Source organism: Rhinichthys klamathensis, unplaced genomic scaffold (assembly GCF_029890125.1).
Source record: "Rhinichthys klamathensis goyatoka isolate OS25496 unplaced genomic scaffold, OSU_Roscu_1.1 h1tg000436l_1, whole genome shotgun sequence".
NCBI lineage: Eukaryota > Metazoa > Chordata > Actinopteri > Cypriniformes > Leuciscidae > Rhinichthys > Rhinichthys klamathensis.
The window spans coordinates 824,275-844,880 of record NW_026606932.1 but is presented as its reverse complement, the minus strand read 5'-3'; the positions used below and the strand labels follow the sequence as shown (position 1 = coordinate 844,880).

The following is a 20,606-nucleotide window of genomic DNA, read 5'->3' as shown; positions in this document are numbered from 1 at the left end:
AGCTTTGCAGTCACAGGAATAAATTACATTTAAAAATATAAAACAAAATAGTTATTTTAAATTGCAGTAATATTTCACAAATATTAAACAAATGCAGCCTTCATGTGGAAATTTTTAAAACTACTGCGTGGATTGGCACATGCTAACAAGTTTTAAATTATAAATTGATGTTTAAAAATATGTTGTATTGATTTTATTCATCTACCATAATATATGTACACATAAGAACCTTAATATGAAAGGCTATGCAAAAAAATTCACAGATGAATCATGTCCAATATGGACATATATGCATCAAAATATATGCATCAAAAATATATATATATGCATCAAAAGTCGATTTGTGTCTGTTTATGGAAGCTTTCCTTCTGTGTCAATGGCCATTAGACAGTCCATTCCCAGATCCATTAGAGTATGTGTGCGTATAGTCTTCCTCAGAGCCCTCCTCATTCTCTTCTTCATCACTGCGCTCATCACCCTTTAGCTGAAGAGAAAGACAGAGAATTAATCTTGTGCATTAAGTGTGTACATGTTTTTCAACCCTCTACCAAAAATTATCTAAATCAGAATATGATGTGAAAAATCTTATTTGAATAATAATGAATACTAACATTGCCGAAGAGAAACTTTTTGACCATGCGGAGGATCAGGGAGGCCCAGAACACGTGCAATAACAGCAGCACCACAAGCATGACGTTAAAGAAATAATAGCCGAAAAAGGGTTCAAACTGGTCCAGAGGATACACCCACGTACAGTGGATCAGCCTGCACACATGACATGGACACACAATTTAACCCTATGTAACCCTAAAATCTCCCACACATTTACCTCCATCACACACTTACCAGAAAGGGAAGATGATGAGTCTGGTTACCATGAAGACCAGAGCGAACACCACAAATATACTGTTGCAGGTCGTCTCCCATCCAGCATAGTTAAACATCTTAGCAGACTTAAAGAAACAGATAAACAACAACCTTTAACACAAAATACCCTATACATATACATAAAATGCTACCGTTCAAAGGATTTTCAGCATCATTACTTTAGTCTTCAATGTCACACAATCCTTTATGTTGAAAATAGTTGTGCTGCTTGATTTTTTATAAGGATTCTTTAATGAATAAAAAAAATAAAAAAACAGCTTTTGTTTTTAAACAGAAAAAAATACATATTCTTGCTGGCTTTATTTTTTGGGTGATCTTTTCTTCCACTATTTCACTCTCTCTCACACCTCAAGTAGGACATCAGATGTGTCATGGACCAGCATGACCAGTGTGCCAATGCGGATGTAGTTTGCACACCAGGAGAAGGAGAGCAGAGTTAAAGTGGCCCAATGATGGACCAACTGCTCCTTAAAGTCCTACAAATAGAGAGAAATAGAGCTCTATAAACCTTGACAGACATATCTCTTAAGATATGGCCATTTTAATATATCATATTATCAGTTATTTACAAATTGCATCAAATTTCTCCAAAAGCATATTATTTGAATAAATGCAAGACATTGGATTCCATTTATTAAACCTTAAAGGGACACTATGCAGCTTTTTTAGCTTAACTGAACAGCTTCAGAGTTATTGAAATGGTTATATAACTTCTTTCGGGTTGAATGGTGGGCGTCTCGACCCCCCCTGGTGCCTGTGAGCGCAAAAATCTCACTTGCAACTTCGGTGCGGCGGGCCGCGTCAGGAAGTATCGCGTGATATCAGCTCTCGCGATGTAACATATTCCTTTACGGCAACTGCACACATACACACAGGAACAAGGTATAGATGGATGGAGTTTGTCACAATATAGTCATGGCTGAGCCGGCATATAAGATGCAGAAAGCTAGGAAAGCATTGTCGGAGGAACAGAGAAAGAGGAAACGGCAGACTGACCGAGCGAGGAGTCGGACACGAGCATAGGCATAATTTGCGGGTGTGTTATGTCCCCATTGAAACTTCTCGCGGCACGGATGTACCATTACAAACAAATAAAACATCTCCAGGTAACTCTAGTAGAGCATTCATTTCGTTCGTTTGTTAAATAAGAGGCGATCTGAAATGTGTTATTTTTGAAATCAAGTGACCAAAGTGCTCGTTGCCTCTGCGATCAGTGGTGCAGATAAGTTACAGTGTTCTGTTGTGACGCGCGCCTGAATCCGTTGCGGGGACTGAGAGACTCTCTATATTTTGTTATGGTGAAATCACAAAATCTAATGCACAAAAAACATATCCCTGCTTGAAATACAACCACTAATAAACAATCGGTTTTGATGAGGAAAATAAACTATACTACTAGTACCGATTAGAACCCAGAACCTCTGACACACTTGGCAAAAGTTCTGCCTCTGGACCATTAAAATTGTCGGATCTATGTATTTAATCACGTGAAAATTCTCACCACTAACAACATATATTATATCTCATTAAACGACAAATTAAACACAATGTACTATTGTATACTGTGAGTGGTATTTACGACAGTAACGTTAAATTCAAGTACTCCACAGTAACTCTAGGGGTCGCTGTTTGACAAAAACGGGATTTCTGCATAATGCCCCTTTAATGCACTGAACTGCATGACTTATTGGATTATAATGACTTGTAACTTAGTGTAAAGTAACTTGTTTATGTTATGACGTTAATAGTAGTGCTACCTGCAGGCTAGTTGATAAAGAGTGTTTGTTTATGACCTTGATGTGACCTTACCGATCTCATATTCATTCATACATTTTTAAGTGATATAGATAGTGAAATACTCATAACTGATAAGGTGAACTTGAGATACTGATATTGGTGCATCCTTACCTTCCGTTTGACATCTGCAGCCACACTGAACAGTAAAGAACCATAAAAACTCATCTCAATGATGTAATACCAGTATTGAGAGTCCAGCAGTGACTACACACACACACACATATAGAAACACAAAAAACAAACATTTAAAAACCAACCGCCATACAAACATGCCTGCACAAACACAACCCTCCTGGAACAACATGCAAATATTCAGACTGGTTTTCACTGTGCTATTTTTTTTAAAACACTATGAGAAAGTAGTGTTGTTTAAACTTCCTTAAGTTACACTTACTTGTTTGGGAAATACTGCCCACACTTCCCGTAGATCATAAAACCATGGTTTCTGTTGCACAAAATAACATAATTCAAAGTTTATTTATTTTTATAACCAAATAATACCATTAAATAAAATAAACGAATTGATTTCAAAGTTTATAAGCGGTGAGGATTTTTCAGTGATTCTTTCTCCAAGTTACATCGTTGTGCCATTAGGTGGCGACAAGTGAATGATTCATTGGATCGTTTTAATCAACAGATTCGTTAAAAAAACCCCCCAAAAAACGCCCCCTGTGCCCTTAAATAGCATCGACTATCAAATACTTCCCTATTGTATGCGAAAAACAGTATGCAAACAGAGTAGTATGTCTGAATTCATAGCATCAAAAAAAAAAAACAGTAGGCGAAAAGTACCCCGATGACTTACTACTTCCGACGAGATTCTAAAGTGATTACGATGAACACTTTACCATTCTACCGGATTTATGAATGGAAGTGAAACAACTCAACCTATTTTTTACAGTCTATGAACTCAACTGATGCTGGTAGGTCATGTGACAGTGACAACATGGCGGATGTAGTACGTCCGAGAGGTGCGTACCAATTTGCGTACTTATCCACATTATATGCTGTTTTGTAGCATAAATAGCACGAGTAATATGTTCACACTGAAAATTCCAAAAAGAAAAAGTACCAGATGATGCATATAAATTACCGGGGAAAAAAGAAGTGTGGAATGTTGGACACGTCATGTACTCAGCAGCTTTAATTAAGTAGCGGTGGGGAGGGGCTATCATTCTCCGATGTTGAATGAAAAAATAACCTTATAACTTTATATCTAGTCCATACATTACACGGCTGAGTACATAGTGCATAAGTACATAGTGTATAAGTGCATAGATCATAGTATGTCATTTGGGACACAACTCATAACTATTTTTTTCAACGGTCGAGAAGTAAATTCAAATGTAGTACATACTCAGTACGCAATTTCAGACAGATTCATTCGGCAACGAAACGAGCAGTGAATCACTAAATCATTCACTCACCCTACTTATTCGAAACACTGATTCATTTAGTGTGTGTTGCTCAGATATAGTCCGGAAAGTATGGATCCATCCGGAAAAAATGAGTAGCTGGCAATAGTGTGTCTAAAATGTAGGTTTTTATAAAAGCAATATCATAGGCTGCTCACACTCATGCCGTTGACCTGCACTTTTGCACGACGACATTGTTTAATTATTGGTTCTTCAAAACAACAAATTGATTTCTGTGTTCTTCAAAGCGTCAACACACAACTCTGTGTGTGTTTGGGTGTGTGCAGGGCCTGTCCATGCGTGTTATTGTGGCCATTTGTGGATCTTTCTATCAGGATGGAGCTGTTCACAGGCGGGGAAATGTTACTAATTACCCCTCAGGCATTTCTCACAAACACACATGCTGATTCACGGCTTCTCCTGAGAATCTCTGCATGTGCTGTAACACACACACACACTTACACCCAGCTGTTTGGAGGTCATTCAGGTGTTCAGATACAGTCTGAGGTCTGTATATACAGCAAAAAACACTTACATCATATAAAGCCAACACGCCTCCGAAAGACGAACACAGATAAAAGGCAAACCGCCAACTACAAAAAAGAAAATACTCTTGTTAATAACAAATATACACTCACCTAAAGGATTATTAGGAACACCATACTAATACTGTGTTTGACCCCCTTTCGCCTTCAGAACTGCCTAAATTCTACGTGGCATTGATTCAACAAGGTGCTGAAAGCATTCTTTAGAAATGTTGGCCCATATTGATAGGATAGCATCTTGCAGTTGATGGAGATTTGTGGGATGCACATCCAGGGCGCGAAGCTCCCGTTCCACCACATCCCAAAGATGCTCTATTGGGTTGAGATCTGGTGACTGTGGGGGCCATTTTAGTACAGTGAACTCATTGTCATGTTCAAGAAACCAATTTGAAATGATTTGAGCTTTGTGACATGGTGCCTTATCCTGCTGGAAGTAGCCATCAGAGGATGGGTACATGGTGGCCATAAAGGGATGGACATGGTCAGAAACAATGCTCAGGTAGGCCGTGGCATTTAAACGACGCCCAATTGGCACTAAGGGGCCTAAAGTGTGCCAAGAAAACATCCCCCACACCATTACACCACCACCAGCCTGCACAGTGGTAACAAGGCATGATGGATCCATGTTCTCCTTCTGTTTAGGCCAAATTCTGACTCTACCATCTGAATGTCTCAACAGAAATCGAGACTCATCAGACCAGGCAACATTTTTCCAGTCTTCAACTGTCCAATTTTGGTGAGCTCTTGCAAATTGTAGCCTCTTTATCCTATTTGTAGTGGAGATGAGTGGTACCCGGTGGGGTCTTCTGCTGTTGTAGCCCATCCGCCTCAAGGTTGTGCGTGTTGTGGCTTCACAAATGCTTTGCTGCATACCTCGGTTGTAACGAGTGGTTATTTCAGTCAAAGTTGCTCTTCTATCAGCTTGAATCAGTCGGCCCATTCTCCTCTGACCTCTAGCATCAACAAGGCATTTTCGCCCACAGGACTGCCGCATACGGGATGTTTTTCCCTTTTCACACCATTCTTTGTAAACCCTAGAAATGGTTGTGCGTGAAAATCCCAGTAACTGAGCATATTGTGAAATACTCAGACCGGCCCGTCTGGCACCAACAACCATGCCACGCTCAAAATTGCTTAAATCACCTTTCTTTCCCATTCTGACATTCAGTTTGGAGTTCAGGAGATTTTCTTGACCAGGACCACACCCCTAAATGCATTGAAGCAACTGCCATGTGATTGGTGGATTAGATAATTGCTTTAATGAGAAATTGAACAGGTGTTCCTAATAATCCTTTAGGTGAGTGTACACGTTTGAAAAAAGGAGAAGGTCAAATATGGTCAATCATGAAAGTTTGTTTAGTGTGTGTAAATATACCTGGCTTCTTTGAATTTCTTTAGTACTGCGGGTCTGTCTTGGTTCCTCCGAATGCGGAACCAGCGCTCCACTTGCCTTTCCGACCAGCCCAACTTTTTACACACACCTTTTATATCCGCCTAATTACATGACACACACAAACATTCCTAGACACATAAACTTCATATGTCAGTATGTGCCGGCCTTACATGTACTGTACCAGCGAATAGGACATACTGTATGTTTCTATGAAATGTTATTCTTTTGTTGAAGCCTGTTTTTATATATAATGCATTACAAAAGGAATTCTTAATGTAATCTAAAGATATTTGTAATGCCTTATAAAATACATATTGTAGTACGTTATGTTTTCATAACTCAACTACAGTTATAATACATTATAGTATGTACCTACACATGGTCGCACCTTTAAAGAATCTAATGTATATTAAAACATAAAATTTTGTTTGAATCATGTTTTAAAACATACTGTTTATGTTCAAGGCTTTATTATAATGTATTGCCAATACTGTTACAATAATTAATGAAAACATTTAACATATCAGGAATAGTATTATACTTTATATATAAATGTTTTATTGAAGGTAAATCTTATTTTTATTAAAGATTACGAATAATTATGTGCACAGATAAATCATTAATAATAAATACTGCAATATTCCATAAAAAATAAGTTTTGATTTCATGGTGACTTTAATTGTGATTCCCATAAGACAATCATTTATTTCGGAAACAATGATTTATTATTATTGTTATGATTGTCATTTAAAGAAATAGAAGTCTGAAAATTTGATTTTTTCACATTACAGTAACAAAATTTGAACTAATCTGTACTATTTGCTTCACAGAACACCTGTGCTTCCCTCTATTTATCTACTTGTGTGTTCTAACATGTAACTGTCATGTGTGGTCTCATCTGACAGTTTAGAAACTGAATAGTATTGTGGTGAACTAAATAGAAAAAGTATTCTAACGTACAATTTAGGAACTATTGCTTAAACATGCATTGAGGAGAATATGTCGTGTGCTTCTGCCCTATTGGTCACCACCCATTTTCCTCAGTGTTGTAGTACTCAAGACCGTCTCGAGTCATTTTTTGAAGGTCATGATCTCGTCTCAGTCTCGACCGCATTTGTACTCGGGCTTATGGTCTCAGACTAAGGACTCGGGATTTTATTTTAAGACAGGTCAAGACTACAACTGCAGGCATATTACTAAATTGCTGGTGCATTATATGATTTATTTGTTAACATCATTACTGTGATTGGATGTAAATCTTCCCGTTTCAAATTGGATTTCTTTTGTTACCAATGTGCCGGGTCAGAAATCAAAGAGGGTGATGATGAAACATGTCAAGATATGATTGCATAAAAAGTCTGCATGTATGAGATCTTGATTTTTATACTGTAACATATGATATTTAAGTAATATCACAAGAGCAAGAGAGCTGTTTCCACAAATATGTGCACAATTGCACATGTGATTTTGAGTTTCAGATATACAAATGTTGAATAAACAAAATTTATTTTTAACATTAAAATCTCAACATTATTTATGCAGTTGTAATTGTACCAATTTAGATGCAGCTTCTGTGCCAAAGATGAATTTAGTTGTTAGTGATTTCATTTGATTGGTAACAGGCAGCTATATTAAAGTGTCTTATTATTCAAATATAATTTATTGATTTAAATATAAGACATTTAGTCATTTCCAGGCAGTAGATGCGGATCTTTTAGATCAATTTGAGGAGTGTTCCATTTTTTTGTCTGTATATTTAAACATCATAAATAACTTTGCCTCCTTTAAAGGCTTTGAGAATCTTATCTGTTAGGCTACTACTGATAATTTTGAAGGCAAAAGTAATTGTAACTTTCGTTATCTAAACCTTTAGGTTAAATCCTACGTTTTCATATCAGTTCTAAGAACGACTTTTACCCTTAAAGAATAACAACAACTTAAAAGCGCCGTTTAAATGATTGAATTATGCATGTCATCCTTCAACTGCTTTTTGTTCTGATTATTGATACAATCTTAAAATAAATATACTTCTGATTGCTTACAATTATTTTAATTAATTCAACACAAAGTAAAAAAAAAAGGCCCTTAAAATAATCTTAATTTTCTTTACAAAAAATAAATAAATTGGGGGTGACGTGATCTGGACCTGTTCCAGATTAAATACATTTAAAAAGCATTATATACACTGGCTTCAAGTAATCCGATCACTGTTCAAGCGTTGTGTTTGGGATGTTACCTGTATTGGATGTTTAGAGTGTGTTTTGTAGTATTCTTCCAGCACTGGATTGTGTGATGCTCTCTTGCGATTTTTGTCTCTAACCCCAAGAGCCTCAGCGAGCGGCCCCGCGATCAGCCTATTGAATGAGGGGAAGGCAGTGAAGGCACAAAGAGTGATGCCTTCTCCTGCTGTTAACCAGAAACCGTTCACTGCACTTTAACAAATATAACAACACATAATGTAAATGTTTTTTTGTTCTTAATTAGCTTAAGCAGTAAAGCTTCCTTGGCCAACTGGCTTTACCAGCTTCAGTTTTGCTGATGAACAGCATGGATATACGAGTCCACCAGAGCCAAATCAGCAAAAACCAGCATGTATATTAATGCTGATGTAAGCTGGTCTTTTCAATATCATTTAGCTTGTGTGTGTGTGTGTGTGTTTGTACCTTTCATATAATGCCCTTAAACCTAGCAGCAGTACTGCTACAGGTAGAGTGACGTACAAGTGGGACACGCGGGCGTAGACACACCCCTCACTGTCCTCTAGGTCCGCCCACGTCACCGGCCTCGGCAACCACAGCCGATCCCACCAAAACCACTCCCCGAGCATCGCCCTGTGAAAAACACAAAAACATCTACATTTATTCATTCAGCAGAAAGGGAGAAAGAGAAATCTGGAGGTTGTAAAGCAATTGTCAATGAAATGATTTGAATGGAACTGAATAGAATGTTTGGGTCTGTTTTTCCACACTATCGTAGTATTATGCAGTAGCTACTGTAATAGGATACCTCAGTCCCTGAGCACAAAAGAAAAAAATGAACAGACACCTGCAAAATTTACTGGAACACTGTGCATTTAAACGTGCTTGCGTCACAAAAGAAAATGTGACGTGTTTAAAAGTGTCCGAAATATTAGCGTGAGACTATATTAATGAAATATAGAATTGACATGCAAATACTCAAATCTACGATAACATGCAGAAAGAGTGTGTGGCTGTGTGAAAAAGAGTTTTGAACAGACAGACAGTAGACATTAGTCTATTAAGTCTCGCTGGGAGTATCCGAATCTGGACTTACATAAAGTAATTCAGACTCACTTTTAAGTCTAAGAGACTCAATCTGAAAAGCCGACAGCTAAATGGAACAATGCTATCTAGTATTAGTGATAGTATAAATACAGTAACTTGAGCTACACTGCTTTCGCCCCTGCTTGAATCAGAGTCTTGCGCTTTTGTCTTCAGTGTTATACAAGATTCATTATTTTGTATCACACAAAAGACAAAAGCACAAGACTTTTGTACACTAGTCTGATTCAAGCAGCATTTTGTTGGAGTGAAATCAGTGTAGCTCAAATGACTGTATGAATTCTTATAGTGAGTGTTGACTGTTTATGGTTACCATGACAAACAGATGCACATAACATGCCAAAGACTGAGAAACACATGCCAAACAGAAAGAAATCCATACCTTCTTTTGCTCTCAGATTTGTCCTTTTCTAGATTTTACACAGTTCTCTCTCTCCTTCTGTTGTAATTCTGTTCACACACACACACATACACACCTTTAAGCTGATCCTCCAGAGTTGTGCCCAGTCCAGATGAATCCGCTAGGTACTAACGGAACAAGTGAACTCTCTCACTCTCTCTCTCTCTCACACACACACACACACACACACACTTTCACCGCATACCTCAACCCCCCCACAAAGAGCTCATTGAACCGCCTGAGAGTGTGTGTCTTGAAAGAGGGCCAGAGAACTGGATATGTGGGAGGGGCCACAATCACCTCAGGTAGATCGAGTCAAAGAAAGGCTGTTAGAGAGAGAGGACATGAACCTTGAAATATTGCATGCTCTAAACAGGTTAATAACTCACAAGGTGAATAAGAGAAATGTTCTATTTGTTCTGACATTTCTTACTTGCAGTGTGTGTTTTAGTTCTTATTTACATTTAGGCACCTGGCAGATAAGCTTTTATTTAAAGCGACTTACATGTTTTTGTTCAAGCTATACAAGGTTTTTTCAGTGTGTGCAATACCTGAGAGTCAAAACTGTGACCTTGGTGTTGTTAAGGTCATGTAATACAAGTGGAATTACAGGAAAACAAGTTATCGGTTCTCAATAACTTGTGAGAGATTTGGTAAGAAAGCATCACTTACACTAGTCAAAATCCAGGAATGTGATTCCTGCTACATCATAATTTTGAAACAAATAAAAATAATACTTATGGAATTTACAGGATTCCAACACAAAACAAAACATAGATATTTTAGAACACTGTAGTTTGTGCTTTTATGATTAGCAATGTGCCGAAATGCCGATGCAGGACATTAAAAGGAATTTAAAGAAAATTGTTTAGGATTTTTAAACTCCTATAGCGCCTCCTGTAGGATTTCTTTTAACTGTACATAGGCTATTACTAGGAACGAGACAGTTAAAATGCAATACTTATCAAAGTATGCTAATCAAAAGATCTTAAAGTGTGTAAAGAATTTCTATCAAAATTTGGAACCAATACAAATATTTTCCATTGGAAATAATTTGAATCAAACTGAAATATTTTACAGGATCCTTTAAGTCCTACTGGATATTGTGCAATCTTTATCAGAACATGTCTTACTACTGCAGAGATAAAGGATATCCCAGTTTTATTTAAATTAATTTTAATATCCTATCCTTCAAATGTATTTTATTCTATTGATAATCATAATAGTTTTTGGTGTGTTATGTTGTAATCCTATCAGTATTCTTTAGTTCCAAAGTATGGTCTAATAGGAATTTTGACTACAGTTAATACTAATTAATACTTTTTAATATGTATCATAAGAATAAAACTGAACTTTTAAAATCAGAGCTTAGGAACATTTCTGTTGGATCCTTTAGGATTGGTTCCTTTGGACATTTCCTTAAGATTTTTACTAGGGGAAAAGTCCTGTATGTGGTAATGCAGTACAGAAGAAATCTTTTCTCACTGTGGCTCCACCTGTATTTACTAATTTGAGCATGACTGACTGGATCCTGGTCCTTTGTCTCACTGGTGTCCCAGCCCTTATACTGTCTCTTGGCGTAGGTTTGCTGTCTCCATCTAGTGGTGGTCAACAATACAGCATTTAGATGGTCAGTCAGTATCACCGTAATTCAACACAGGGGTCAAGGTGTTGTTAGTTGGTAAGCATGATCAAGTTAGATGGTAGATGCCGTAACTACTGCATTATGGGCCATATACACTCACCGGGCACTTTATTAGGTACCCCATGCTAGTAACGGGTTGGACCCCCTTTTGCCTTCAGAACTGCCTCAATTCTTCGTGGCATAGATTCAACAAGGTGCTGGAAGCATTCCTCAGGGAGTTTGGTCCATATTGACATGATGGCATCACACAGTTGCCGCAGATTTGTCGGCTGCACATCCATGATGCGAATCTCCCGTTCCACCACATCCCAAAGATGCTCTATTGGGTTGAGATCTGGTGACTGTGGAGGCCATTTTAGTACAGTGAACTCATTGTCATGTTCAAGAAACCAATTTGAAATGATTAGAGCTTTGTGACATGGTGGAAGTAGCCATCAGAGGATGGGTACATGGTGGCCATAAAGGGATGGACATGGTCAGAAACAATGCTCAGGTAGGCCGTGGCATTTAAACGATGCCCAATTGGCACTAAGGGGCCTAAAGTGTGCCAGGAAAACATCCCCCACACCATTACACCACCACCACCAGCCTGCACAGTGGTAACAAGGCATGATGGTTCCATGTTCTCATTCTGTTTACGCCAAATTCTGACTCTAACATCTGAATGTCTCAACAGAAATCGAGACTCATCAGACCAGGCAACATTTTTCCAGTCTTCAACTGTTCAATTTTGGTGAGCTCTTGCAAATTGTAGCCTCTTTTTCCTATTTGTAGTGGAGATGAGTGGTACCCGGTGGAGTCTTCTGCTGTTGTAGCCCATCCGCCTCAAGGTTGTGCGTGTTGTGGCTTCACAAATGCTTTGCTGCATACCTCGGTTGTAACAAGTGGTTATTTCAGTCACTGTTGCCCTTCTATCAGCTCGAACCAGTCTGGCCATTCTCCTCTGACCTCTGGCATCAACAAGGCATTTCCGCCCACAGAACTGCCGCTCACTGGATGTTTTTTCTTTTTCGGACCATTCTCTGTAAACCCTAGAGATGGTTGTGCGTGAAAATCCCAGTAGATTAGCAGTTTCTGAAATACTCAGACCAGCCCTTCTGGCACCAACAATCATGCCACGTTCAAAGTCACTCAAATCAACTTTCTTCCCCATACTGATGCTCGGTTTGAACTGCAGGAGATTGTCTTGACCATGTCTACATGCCTAAATGCACTGAGTTGCCGCCATGTGATTGGCTGCTTAGAAATTAAGTGTTAACGAGCAGTTGGACAGGTGTACCTAATAAAGTGGCCGGTGAGTGTATATATATACTTCCAAAACGTTCAGCGTGTAATTTGCCATTGGTCCACTCGATTAGCAGCATAAAAAACAATACTTGTGTATTCAATAGATTATAGCTATATAGCCTTGAACGCGCGAAAGAGCGCTCACTTTACAGTCACTAAAGCGGTCACTCATCTCAGTTCGAGATCTCATCACGTTCCATTAAAATCAATAAAGTTGTCTACACGCACTGCATACTGAATATCTTATTACATCGTGTTTTTGTATAGTTGCAAGAGTTGCAACTATATGGCAGCTGAGAATGCCATTCTTTGTGTTCTTTTTGAAGAATTTTCGGATCCTGATGAAATCGTAAATACGTGTTTAATACTGAAAAATACACTCGATGTTACAGTCACTGCCCTTGCTGTCCAGAATAAAAGAGAACATCCCAATTCGAGTGAAGGGATTTGTGGAAACTGTGGTTCCTAATTATTGTGATCCAACATTTGCCTCGCATTTCAGGATGAAAAGACAAACATTTCAGGTGAAGGATAATCCACTTCTTACCTCCGAGACTATGGTCTATTATTATTTTTATGGTGTGTATTAGGCTTACCATTATTGCTTATCACTGTTGATATGCTATATTTTTTACTATAAAACTCTTATGACAAACATGTCTTCTAATATCTTCAATTGTTGTGTATACCGAGCTGCAGCGGACATTTGTAAACGACTTTACTTGGACCAATTGTGCGAACTGTCTCTTTAATACCGCGTGGTTTATATACATGTTGCTGCTGATTGGGCTGACCGTTTCCAGGAAACATGTCGTTCAACCTGGAAACCGTAGCAAAACGCTGCGCGCCGGTTTGAGCTTGAACGTGCCCCAGAACTCTAAACTCCGGCGTTTGGAGTGGTGAGTGGATTCTAACTTAAACACCTCTGATTGGCCATTGCGTTCAAGAGATCAACAAACTACTCGGTTACTATCGTAACCTCAGTTCCCTGAGAGAGGGAACGAGTATTGCGTAGCTATACGCAGTGGGGGAAACTCCTTTTCCTCGATTTACTGAAGCTTATGTGTAAAACGCATTTGCAGCTGCACAGCTAGCACATTGAGCATCTGGCTCGCTCATAGGCTGTGCTGCGGAAACTGCACATCCAATGGCGCGGGCGCCTCTGACGTGCGACCAATGAGCTAGCCCTACGTCATTACACGTCAGAGCCCGCCAAGGGGGCGTGGCCTTAGCCTATAAAAGTCCCCCGAATTCGCCATTATAGGAGGTTTAACGACTGAAGCAACAACTCGCCAGGTTACTATAGTGCGGCCGGCTACGCAATAGGCTACTCGTTCCCTCTCTCAGGGAACTGAGGTTACGATAGTAACCGAGTAGTTCCCTTTCGAACGGTCACTTCGTATTGCGTAGCTATACTCAGTGGGGACGCCATGCAAAACGCTGCACTATAAGTAACTGGTTGCCACTGCAACTCAGGACCCTTGAGCTCACAGAACAAGCCAGAAAACCAATTATATATAACAGACTGGACACCGTCGGGTCTAGAATAATATATATATGTGTCAGTAACAAAACCAACATAATTCACTAATAAAGCCAGACACCGTCGAGATTATTAGTATAGGAAATATAACCGGCCAAAGCGGGTTTCATATATATATATGTGTGTGATTGTGCACAGTAACATATTTAGACATGACCATTCGCCTGCAGGGAAGGCACCTCCATATTAAAAAAACTTCATAAATGTTGAAGGCGAGGACCAGCCGGCCGCATCACAAATATCTTGAATGGGAAAGCCAGATGACCAAGCCCATAACGAAGCCATGCCTCTGGTCGAAATGGGCCTTCATACCTATGGGGCAAACCTGACCCACTGAGGTATAAGCCATAGAAATGGCATCCACTATCCATCTAGACAGTCTTTGCTTAGTGACTGGATCACCCATAGATCGGCCACCAAAGCAGACAAAAAGCTGTTCTGATTGTCTAAAAGACGCAGAATGCTCCAGATAGATTCTCAGCGCTCTGACAGGGTAGAGAAGATTAACCTCCCCATCCTCGGCAGAAGGGGGAAGGGCTAATAACGTAATAACCTGTGCTCTGAACGGCGTTGAGAGCACTTTGGGTACATAACCATGCCTGGGTTTGAGGATGACCCTGGAGTCATCTGGTCCAAACTCCAAACATGAAAGGCTCACTGAGAGGGCCTGCAGATCTGCCACTCGCTTGATAGATGCCAGTGCCAACAGGAGAGCAGTCTTTAGCGAGAGAGGTTTAAGACCAACCGACTGGAGCGGTTCAAAGGGCGGACCCTTCAGAGCCCCAAGGACCGTGGAGAGGTCCCAAGGAGGCACAGAAGGAGGTCTGGAGGGATTAATTCTCCTAGCACCTTTTAGAAACCGTACCACCAGGTTGTTTCTTCCTAGTGATTGGCCAGCCACCAGAGCATGATGTGCTGCAATGGCTGCCACATACACTTTGAGCGTGGACGGGGAGTGCCCCGCGTCCAATAGCTCCTGCAGGAAGGAGAGTACCACAGATACCTCACATGACTCTGGATCAGAACGATTTCTTGAGCACCAGCTGGAAAAACCGACCACTTCAAAGCATAAAGGCGTAGTAGACAGGGCCCTGGCTTCAGAGATAGTGCTTAAGACCTTCTCAGGAAGGTCCCTGGGTACCCGTTTAGGGGCCATACATGGAGGGCCCAAAAGTCGTGTCGAGAATGCCATATTGTCCCGTTGGCCTGTGTGAGGAGGTCTTTCCTCATTGGAACAGGCCAAGGGATTGTGTCTGATAGCTGAACCAGCTCCAGAAACCACGGCCTGGATTTCCAGAGAGGGGCCACCAGAAGAACTGGGCATCCACTCTCCCTGACCCGTTTGATGACTTGTGGAATCATCGAGACGGGGGGAAACGCATAAAGGGGGCGGTTGGGCCAGAGATGGGCCAGCGCGTCCCTGCTCTTCGAGAAGAACACTGTGCAGTGGGTGTTGGTTCTCGAGGCGAAAAAGGTCGATTTCGGCCTCTCCGAACACACTCCATATCAGACTGACCGTCTGTGAGTTCAGGGACCACTCGCCTAGGGGAGTGTTCCCCGCGAGAGCATATCCGCACCCAGATTCCGAATGGCAGGGATATGTGCTGCTCTTTGAGAGCTCAGATTGGTCTGTGCCCATAAAAGGAGGTCTGTCGCCATGGCATGCAGGTTGCCTGACCTGATGCCACCCTGGCGATTTATGTAGGCTACCACTGACACGTTGTCCATGTGGACTAAGACGTGGTGACCTTTTAGGTTTGACAGAAATGCTTTCAGGACCAAACCAACTGCTTTCATTTCCAGACAGTTGATATGTAAGCTCTGCTCCGTGCTTGACCAGAGGCCGGAGGCAGGCTTGCCCTCGTGTAGCTACTACTACTACTACTACTACTACTCCCATGTTCACACCCTCGTGGTACCAGCCCTGAGCCTGCCAGGTAATCAGGGTTCTTAAACAACCGTGATTCACCCTGATGCGCAGGCTGCCTGACTGCCATGCATTGGTTGGCACGCAGCGATTTAGCCAGTGCTGCAGCGGGCACATGCGCAGTAATCCCATACGGAGTACTGATGATGCTGCTTTCAGAAATTTCTTTAGGGGTGCGTGCTCGCCCGCCTTGAATGAGGCTGCTAGCGCTCGCACAGAGAGCGCGCGCGCTCGTGTGAGCCGAGCTGTCATCGTCATAGAGTCTGGTTGGGGGTCTGGCTGGGGGTCAGTTTGCTCTTGGTTACATTGATTTTGAGACCTAGACATTCCAAATGGCCGAGAATCAAATCCCTGTGTGACAGTAGCTCGGTTCTTGACTGTGCCAGCACCAGCCAGTCGTCGAGATAATTTAGCATGCGCACTCCCTGATGTCTCAGGGGAGAGAGCGCTGCATCCATACACTTCGTGAATGTACAGGGTGCTAACAATAGACCGAAAGGCAGAACGGTGTATTGATAAGCCTGACCCTCGAAAGGCGAATCTCAAGAATGGCCTGTGACGAGGGTTTATCTGAATGTGAAAGTATGCATCTTTCAGATCCATTGTAACAAACCAGTCCCCCGGGCGAACTTGCGTGAGGATGTGTTTGATAGTTAACATTTTGAAAGGCCGTCTCATGAGAGCCTTGTTCAAACGTCTCAAATCTAGAATGGGTCTGAGACCGCCGTCTTTTTTCGGGACTAGAAAATAGCGGCTGTAGAAACCCAAGTGTTTTAGCGCGGGGGGGACTAGCTCTATTGCCCCTTTTGCTAACAGATTTAGTATTTCGGCAGGAAGCACATGACCCACGTTGCTTCTCACCGAAGTCTCGATAACCGCCTGAAATTTCGGGGACCTGCGAGCGAATTGGAGCGAGTAGCCTCGCTTTATGGTGTTTATGACCCAACTCGACACATTGGGATGGCTTACCAGGCCAGCACCTGTGTGGCTAGGGTTTGACACACAGATTGGGATGGGCTGCCTAACATAGGGGGACCTGATACCCTTATATTGTGATTTGTGCACATACTGAGTGTTGGACTGACTGTACAGGCTTTTGCCTGGGGGGGGGAAGTCAGTGTAACAACAGGGAGGGGGCTGAGAGACCTGCCTCGCCAGCTTGGCTGGATGAGGCGAAGGCGGGGTGGGCTTGGGCCTGCTAGAAGCGGAGCTCGAGCGTTTCGGCAGAAAGTGTTGCATAGCTTGGGACAACTTCTGCGCTTTGGTGTACCTCTCCGAGAAACCCTTCACCGCCGGGCCGAAGAGGCCGGAGCTGGATACAGGGGCGTCGAGGAACCTTGTTCTGTCCGCATCCTTAATCTCGGTGAGGTTCAGCCAAAGGTGGCGCTCTAGCATGACCAAACTTGCCATATTCCTCCCGATAGCCTGTGCAGTAGCCTTGGTAGCCCGCCAGGCTAGGTCCGTGGCGCTTCGGAGGTCGCTGAAGGCCTCGGGGTCCGGGCCAGACTCGTCCATGGACCGGAGGAGTTCGGCCTGGTAAACCTGCAGCACGGCCATCGTGTGCAGGGCCAAAGCAGCCTGACCGGAGGCGGAATAAGCGCGTCCAGCGAGGGCTGAAGTGTTTCGGCAGGGCTTGTTTGGGTGCGCAGCTCTAGCTCGCCAGCTAGCACCTGTGTTCGGGCAAAGATGAGCGGCCACGGCCTCTTCGAGGGGCGGCACAGACTCGTAGCCCTTTTCTGCTTCGCCGTCCATGGAGGAGAGCGTTGCGGAAAGTGAAGATCCCACACGTGCAGAATAAGGAGCGCGCCAAGCCTTGGCGCAGGCCTGTGACGAGGGGCTTGCTGGCAACCCGCCAGAAAGCAGCCATCCAGCCGGCTTCGAGGAGGCTCCGCGGGGGAGGCCCACTCGAGGTCCGAGACGGCCTTCGTCAGGATCCGAAGCATCTCCACGTCAGAGTTAGTCCTAACTGCTGAAACGCTGGCGGCAGACTGGGAAGCGATGGTGGGTTGAGAGAGCCCGGCCATTCCTCCTCAGATGCGGCGATGGAGAGGCTGTCGCCGTGTCCCTCGATGGATACGCTGAAGGAGACAAGGCCCGCCACGTGGGTGGGGGGGCGCTGATCTCCCGCGAACATGACTGGAGAGGGCGTTTGAGCGGGAGAAAACGAGGCACGCGGGGACGTGGCCGGCGTGCGCTCGCTAACGTCTATGTTCTCAGGCTGCCGCTGGCTGCGGTGCTTCTTCTTCCTTGGCTGGAGCGGAAAAGAAAGAGCGGGTGAAGCGGCGTCGCCATCTCGTGAGAGAGCTAGCCGCGTTCGCAGCACGGAGATGGGCATGCTGTCACAGGCCGAGCAGCCACCGGAAGCGAGTGCAGTCTCGGCGTGGTCGATCCCCAGGCATGAGATGCAGCTCGTGTCCTCGTCGGCCTCGTGCAGATTGCATCCGCACGTGGCACAAGATGAGCGAGGCATTTGAAACAACTTCTCGCACACTCAATACACTTGAAATAGAAAGTAAAGGATATAGCGTCGTCGCCGGATAGCCACAGGTGAGACAGCATCAGGAGAAAACTGCTGAGAAGGCATAGTCTACTGAAAATGAGGCTCGCTCAGGCTGAAGGGCTTGTTCAACGGCGAAGGCTTAGTAAACAGTCAGAGACGTGAAGTTGTCGCTGAAGGAGTAAAATCTGCTATAATGGTGAATTCGGCCCCCTTGGCTCGCGCCCGCGCCATTGAATGTGCAGTAGCCGCAGCACAGCCTATGAGCGAGCCAGACGCTCAATGTGCGAGCTGTGCAGCTGCAAATGAGTTTTACATATAAGCTTCAGTAAATCGAGGAAAAGGAGTTTCCCCCACCCAAGTGACCGTTCGAAAGGGAACATGTTCGTGATCTACATTTCTCTCCGCTGCAAAACGATGTAACATTTCACGTTCTCCAGAGCGCAAACTCAAAAACGCAATGGAGTGTTTACCAAATCTGTTTCGTCAATATTATATTATTATAGTATCTAGTCTTATTTTATATATTTTTTTAATCCATATTAAACAAATTTTAACATAAAAATTTTTTTTTGTGTGTATTTTTTTTCCAGTGCCAGTTTTTTGGATACGAGATGATGGTAAATAAAAAACTAACAAACTTCTTCCTTTCCACTTTTTATTATGAACAGTATTTTTTTTCATTATAATATCAAAATATTTCAAAGTTTATCAATATTTCTAGAAATACTGTAACATGGACATGAATGTTCTATGTGAATGCTGGTTTGTAACTGTTCTTAGCTAATGGATCCCTGGTAGCACAACGCATATACACACCTGCAACTCAACACAGATTTTAATACACAGTGGCCAAGCCCACACTGCAGCTAAATACAGTTGTCACTCCAGTTGTTTTAATAGTGCACCCCAAAATGTTTGTTTGTCATTCAAGCTGTTGAATGACTTCAGAATACAGCATACAAGCATACATTGGACTACTTTGTTGCTTTTGGTACTTTTTAGATTTTATGAAGTATAAATAGGCTAACCATTCACTTTTATTATATTAATCAACAGAACTTCTTATTTTGTGTTCCAGGGATGAAAGAAAATATTGGTTGGAGCGACATCAGGGTGAGTAAATGATGACATCATTTTCATTCTGGGTGAACTAATCTTTTAATCCTATTCTGTATACACAGAGTGTGACAGACAACTAATGATGTATTAAAAATTACCAGATGCTAATATTATTTTGTGGAAAATAGAAAACACCAAACCGGCTAAACTACTTCTTGGTTACAGCTGTGAGACATAAACTATTGCTTTTTTTGTGTAGTAGGATTGACACCTGCATTCTCTACACAAATGCAATGATCATTTAATTAATTCCCGAAAAAATGCGGGTGACACTTTAAAAACTTGGCAGTGTGCACATGGCCGGTGTGCATTGATTTAATGATTTAAAAGTGATGATTGGGTCTAAATCCCTGAAAACCTCTTCACAGTGAATATAGCATGCTTTACATTAGCTTTAGCTGTGCTAGCATAGTGCTTAAATGGGATTTATGTAAAACACTACAGTGTATTTGCAATGTACATTGTAATTGGCTTTGCAAGTCTTATGAATCCATTACAACATCACATTTCTTTATCATGTCATGAGCATGCTAACCGCCAAGCTACGTGCTAAATTGTCATATGGAGGATGAGACACTACAGATGTTGCCACCAAAGACAAAAAGACAATTCCACAAACAAGTTGGCTCATTTTGAAGCTGAAGTATTATGTTAAGAAGTTCACATTTAGTTATTATTCTGGTTAAGTACATGTTAACAACACCATGAAATGAAAGTTCCACTTGCTGAGTAACAAATCGGTATGGACTGCAAAGCCCTTTGGCCCATATTCCTAATCCTCTCTCTCTTCTCACCAGTTCTGGTTGAAGATTTGGATGAGATTTGATGTGTGTGTGTGTGTGTGT

General features: G+C 42.1%; 1 protein-coding gene across 3 annotated transcripts; it reads right to left on the bottom strand.

Moving 5' to 3' along the window:
• Positions 1-332: 332 nt before the first annotated feature.
• On the bottom strand, positions 333-9,938 carry cers3b (ceramide synthase 3b). Of its 3 annotated transcripts, XM_056235995.1 has the most exons (11): positions 9,723-9,938; positions 8,702-8,869; positions 8,275-8,392; positions 6,021-6,139; positions 4,636-4,693; positions 3,080-3,130; positions 2,797-2,889; positions 1,236-1,364; positions 847-953; positions 612-765; positions 333-484 (listed from the first exon to the last, which is right to left on the bottom strand). In XM_056235995.1, exons 2-11 carry the CDS (start codon positions 8,863-8,865, stop codon positions 374-376), a joined length of 1,104 nt encoding a protein of 367 aa, XP_056091970.1. In that variant the 5' UTR covers positions 8,866-8,869; positions 9,723-9,938; the 3' UTR covers positions 333-373. The 3 variants fall into 3 exon arrangements, with proteins under 3 accessions (XP_056091970.1, XP_056091971.1, XP_056091972.1); XM_056235996.1 differs by lacking the exon at positions 9,723-9,938 and having other exon boundaries at positions 8,275-8,444; positions 8,702-8,792; XM_056235997.1 differs by lacking the exon at positions 9,723-9,938 and having other exon boundaries at positions 8,275-8,441; positions 8,702-8,792.
• Between the last annotated feature and the right edge of the window lie 10,668 nt (positions 9,939-20,606).

Bases quoted from the DNA above. Each gene is read 5' to 3' on its own strand.
- cers3b (XM_056235995.1), bottom strand. From the start codon at position 8,865: ATGCTCGGGGAGTGGTTTTGGTGGGATCGGCTGTGGTTGCCGAGGCCG. The intron at 3,131-4,635 runs GTAAGTGTTTTT...TTTGTGCAACAG, and splicing joins GCGTGTTGGCTTTATATGAT to AAACCATGGTTTTATGATCT. The intron at 485-611 runs GTTAGTATTCAT...CTTTCTCTTCAG, and splicing joins AAAAGTTTCTCTTCGGCAAT to CTAAAGGGTGATGAGCGCAG.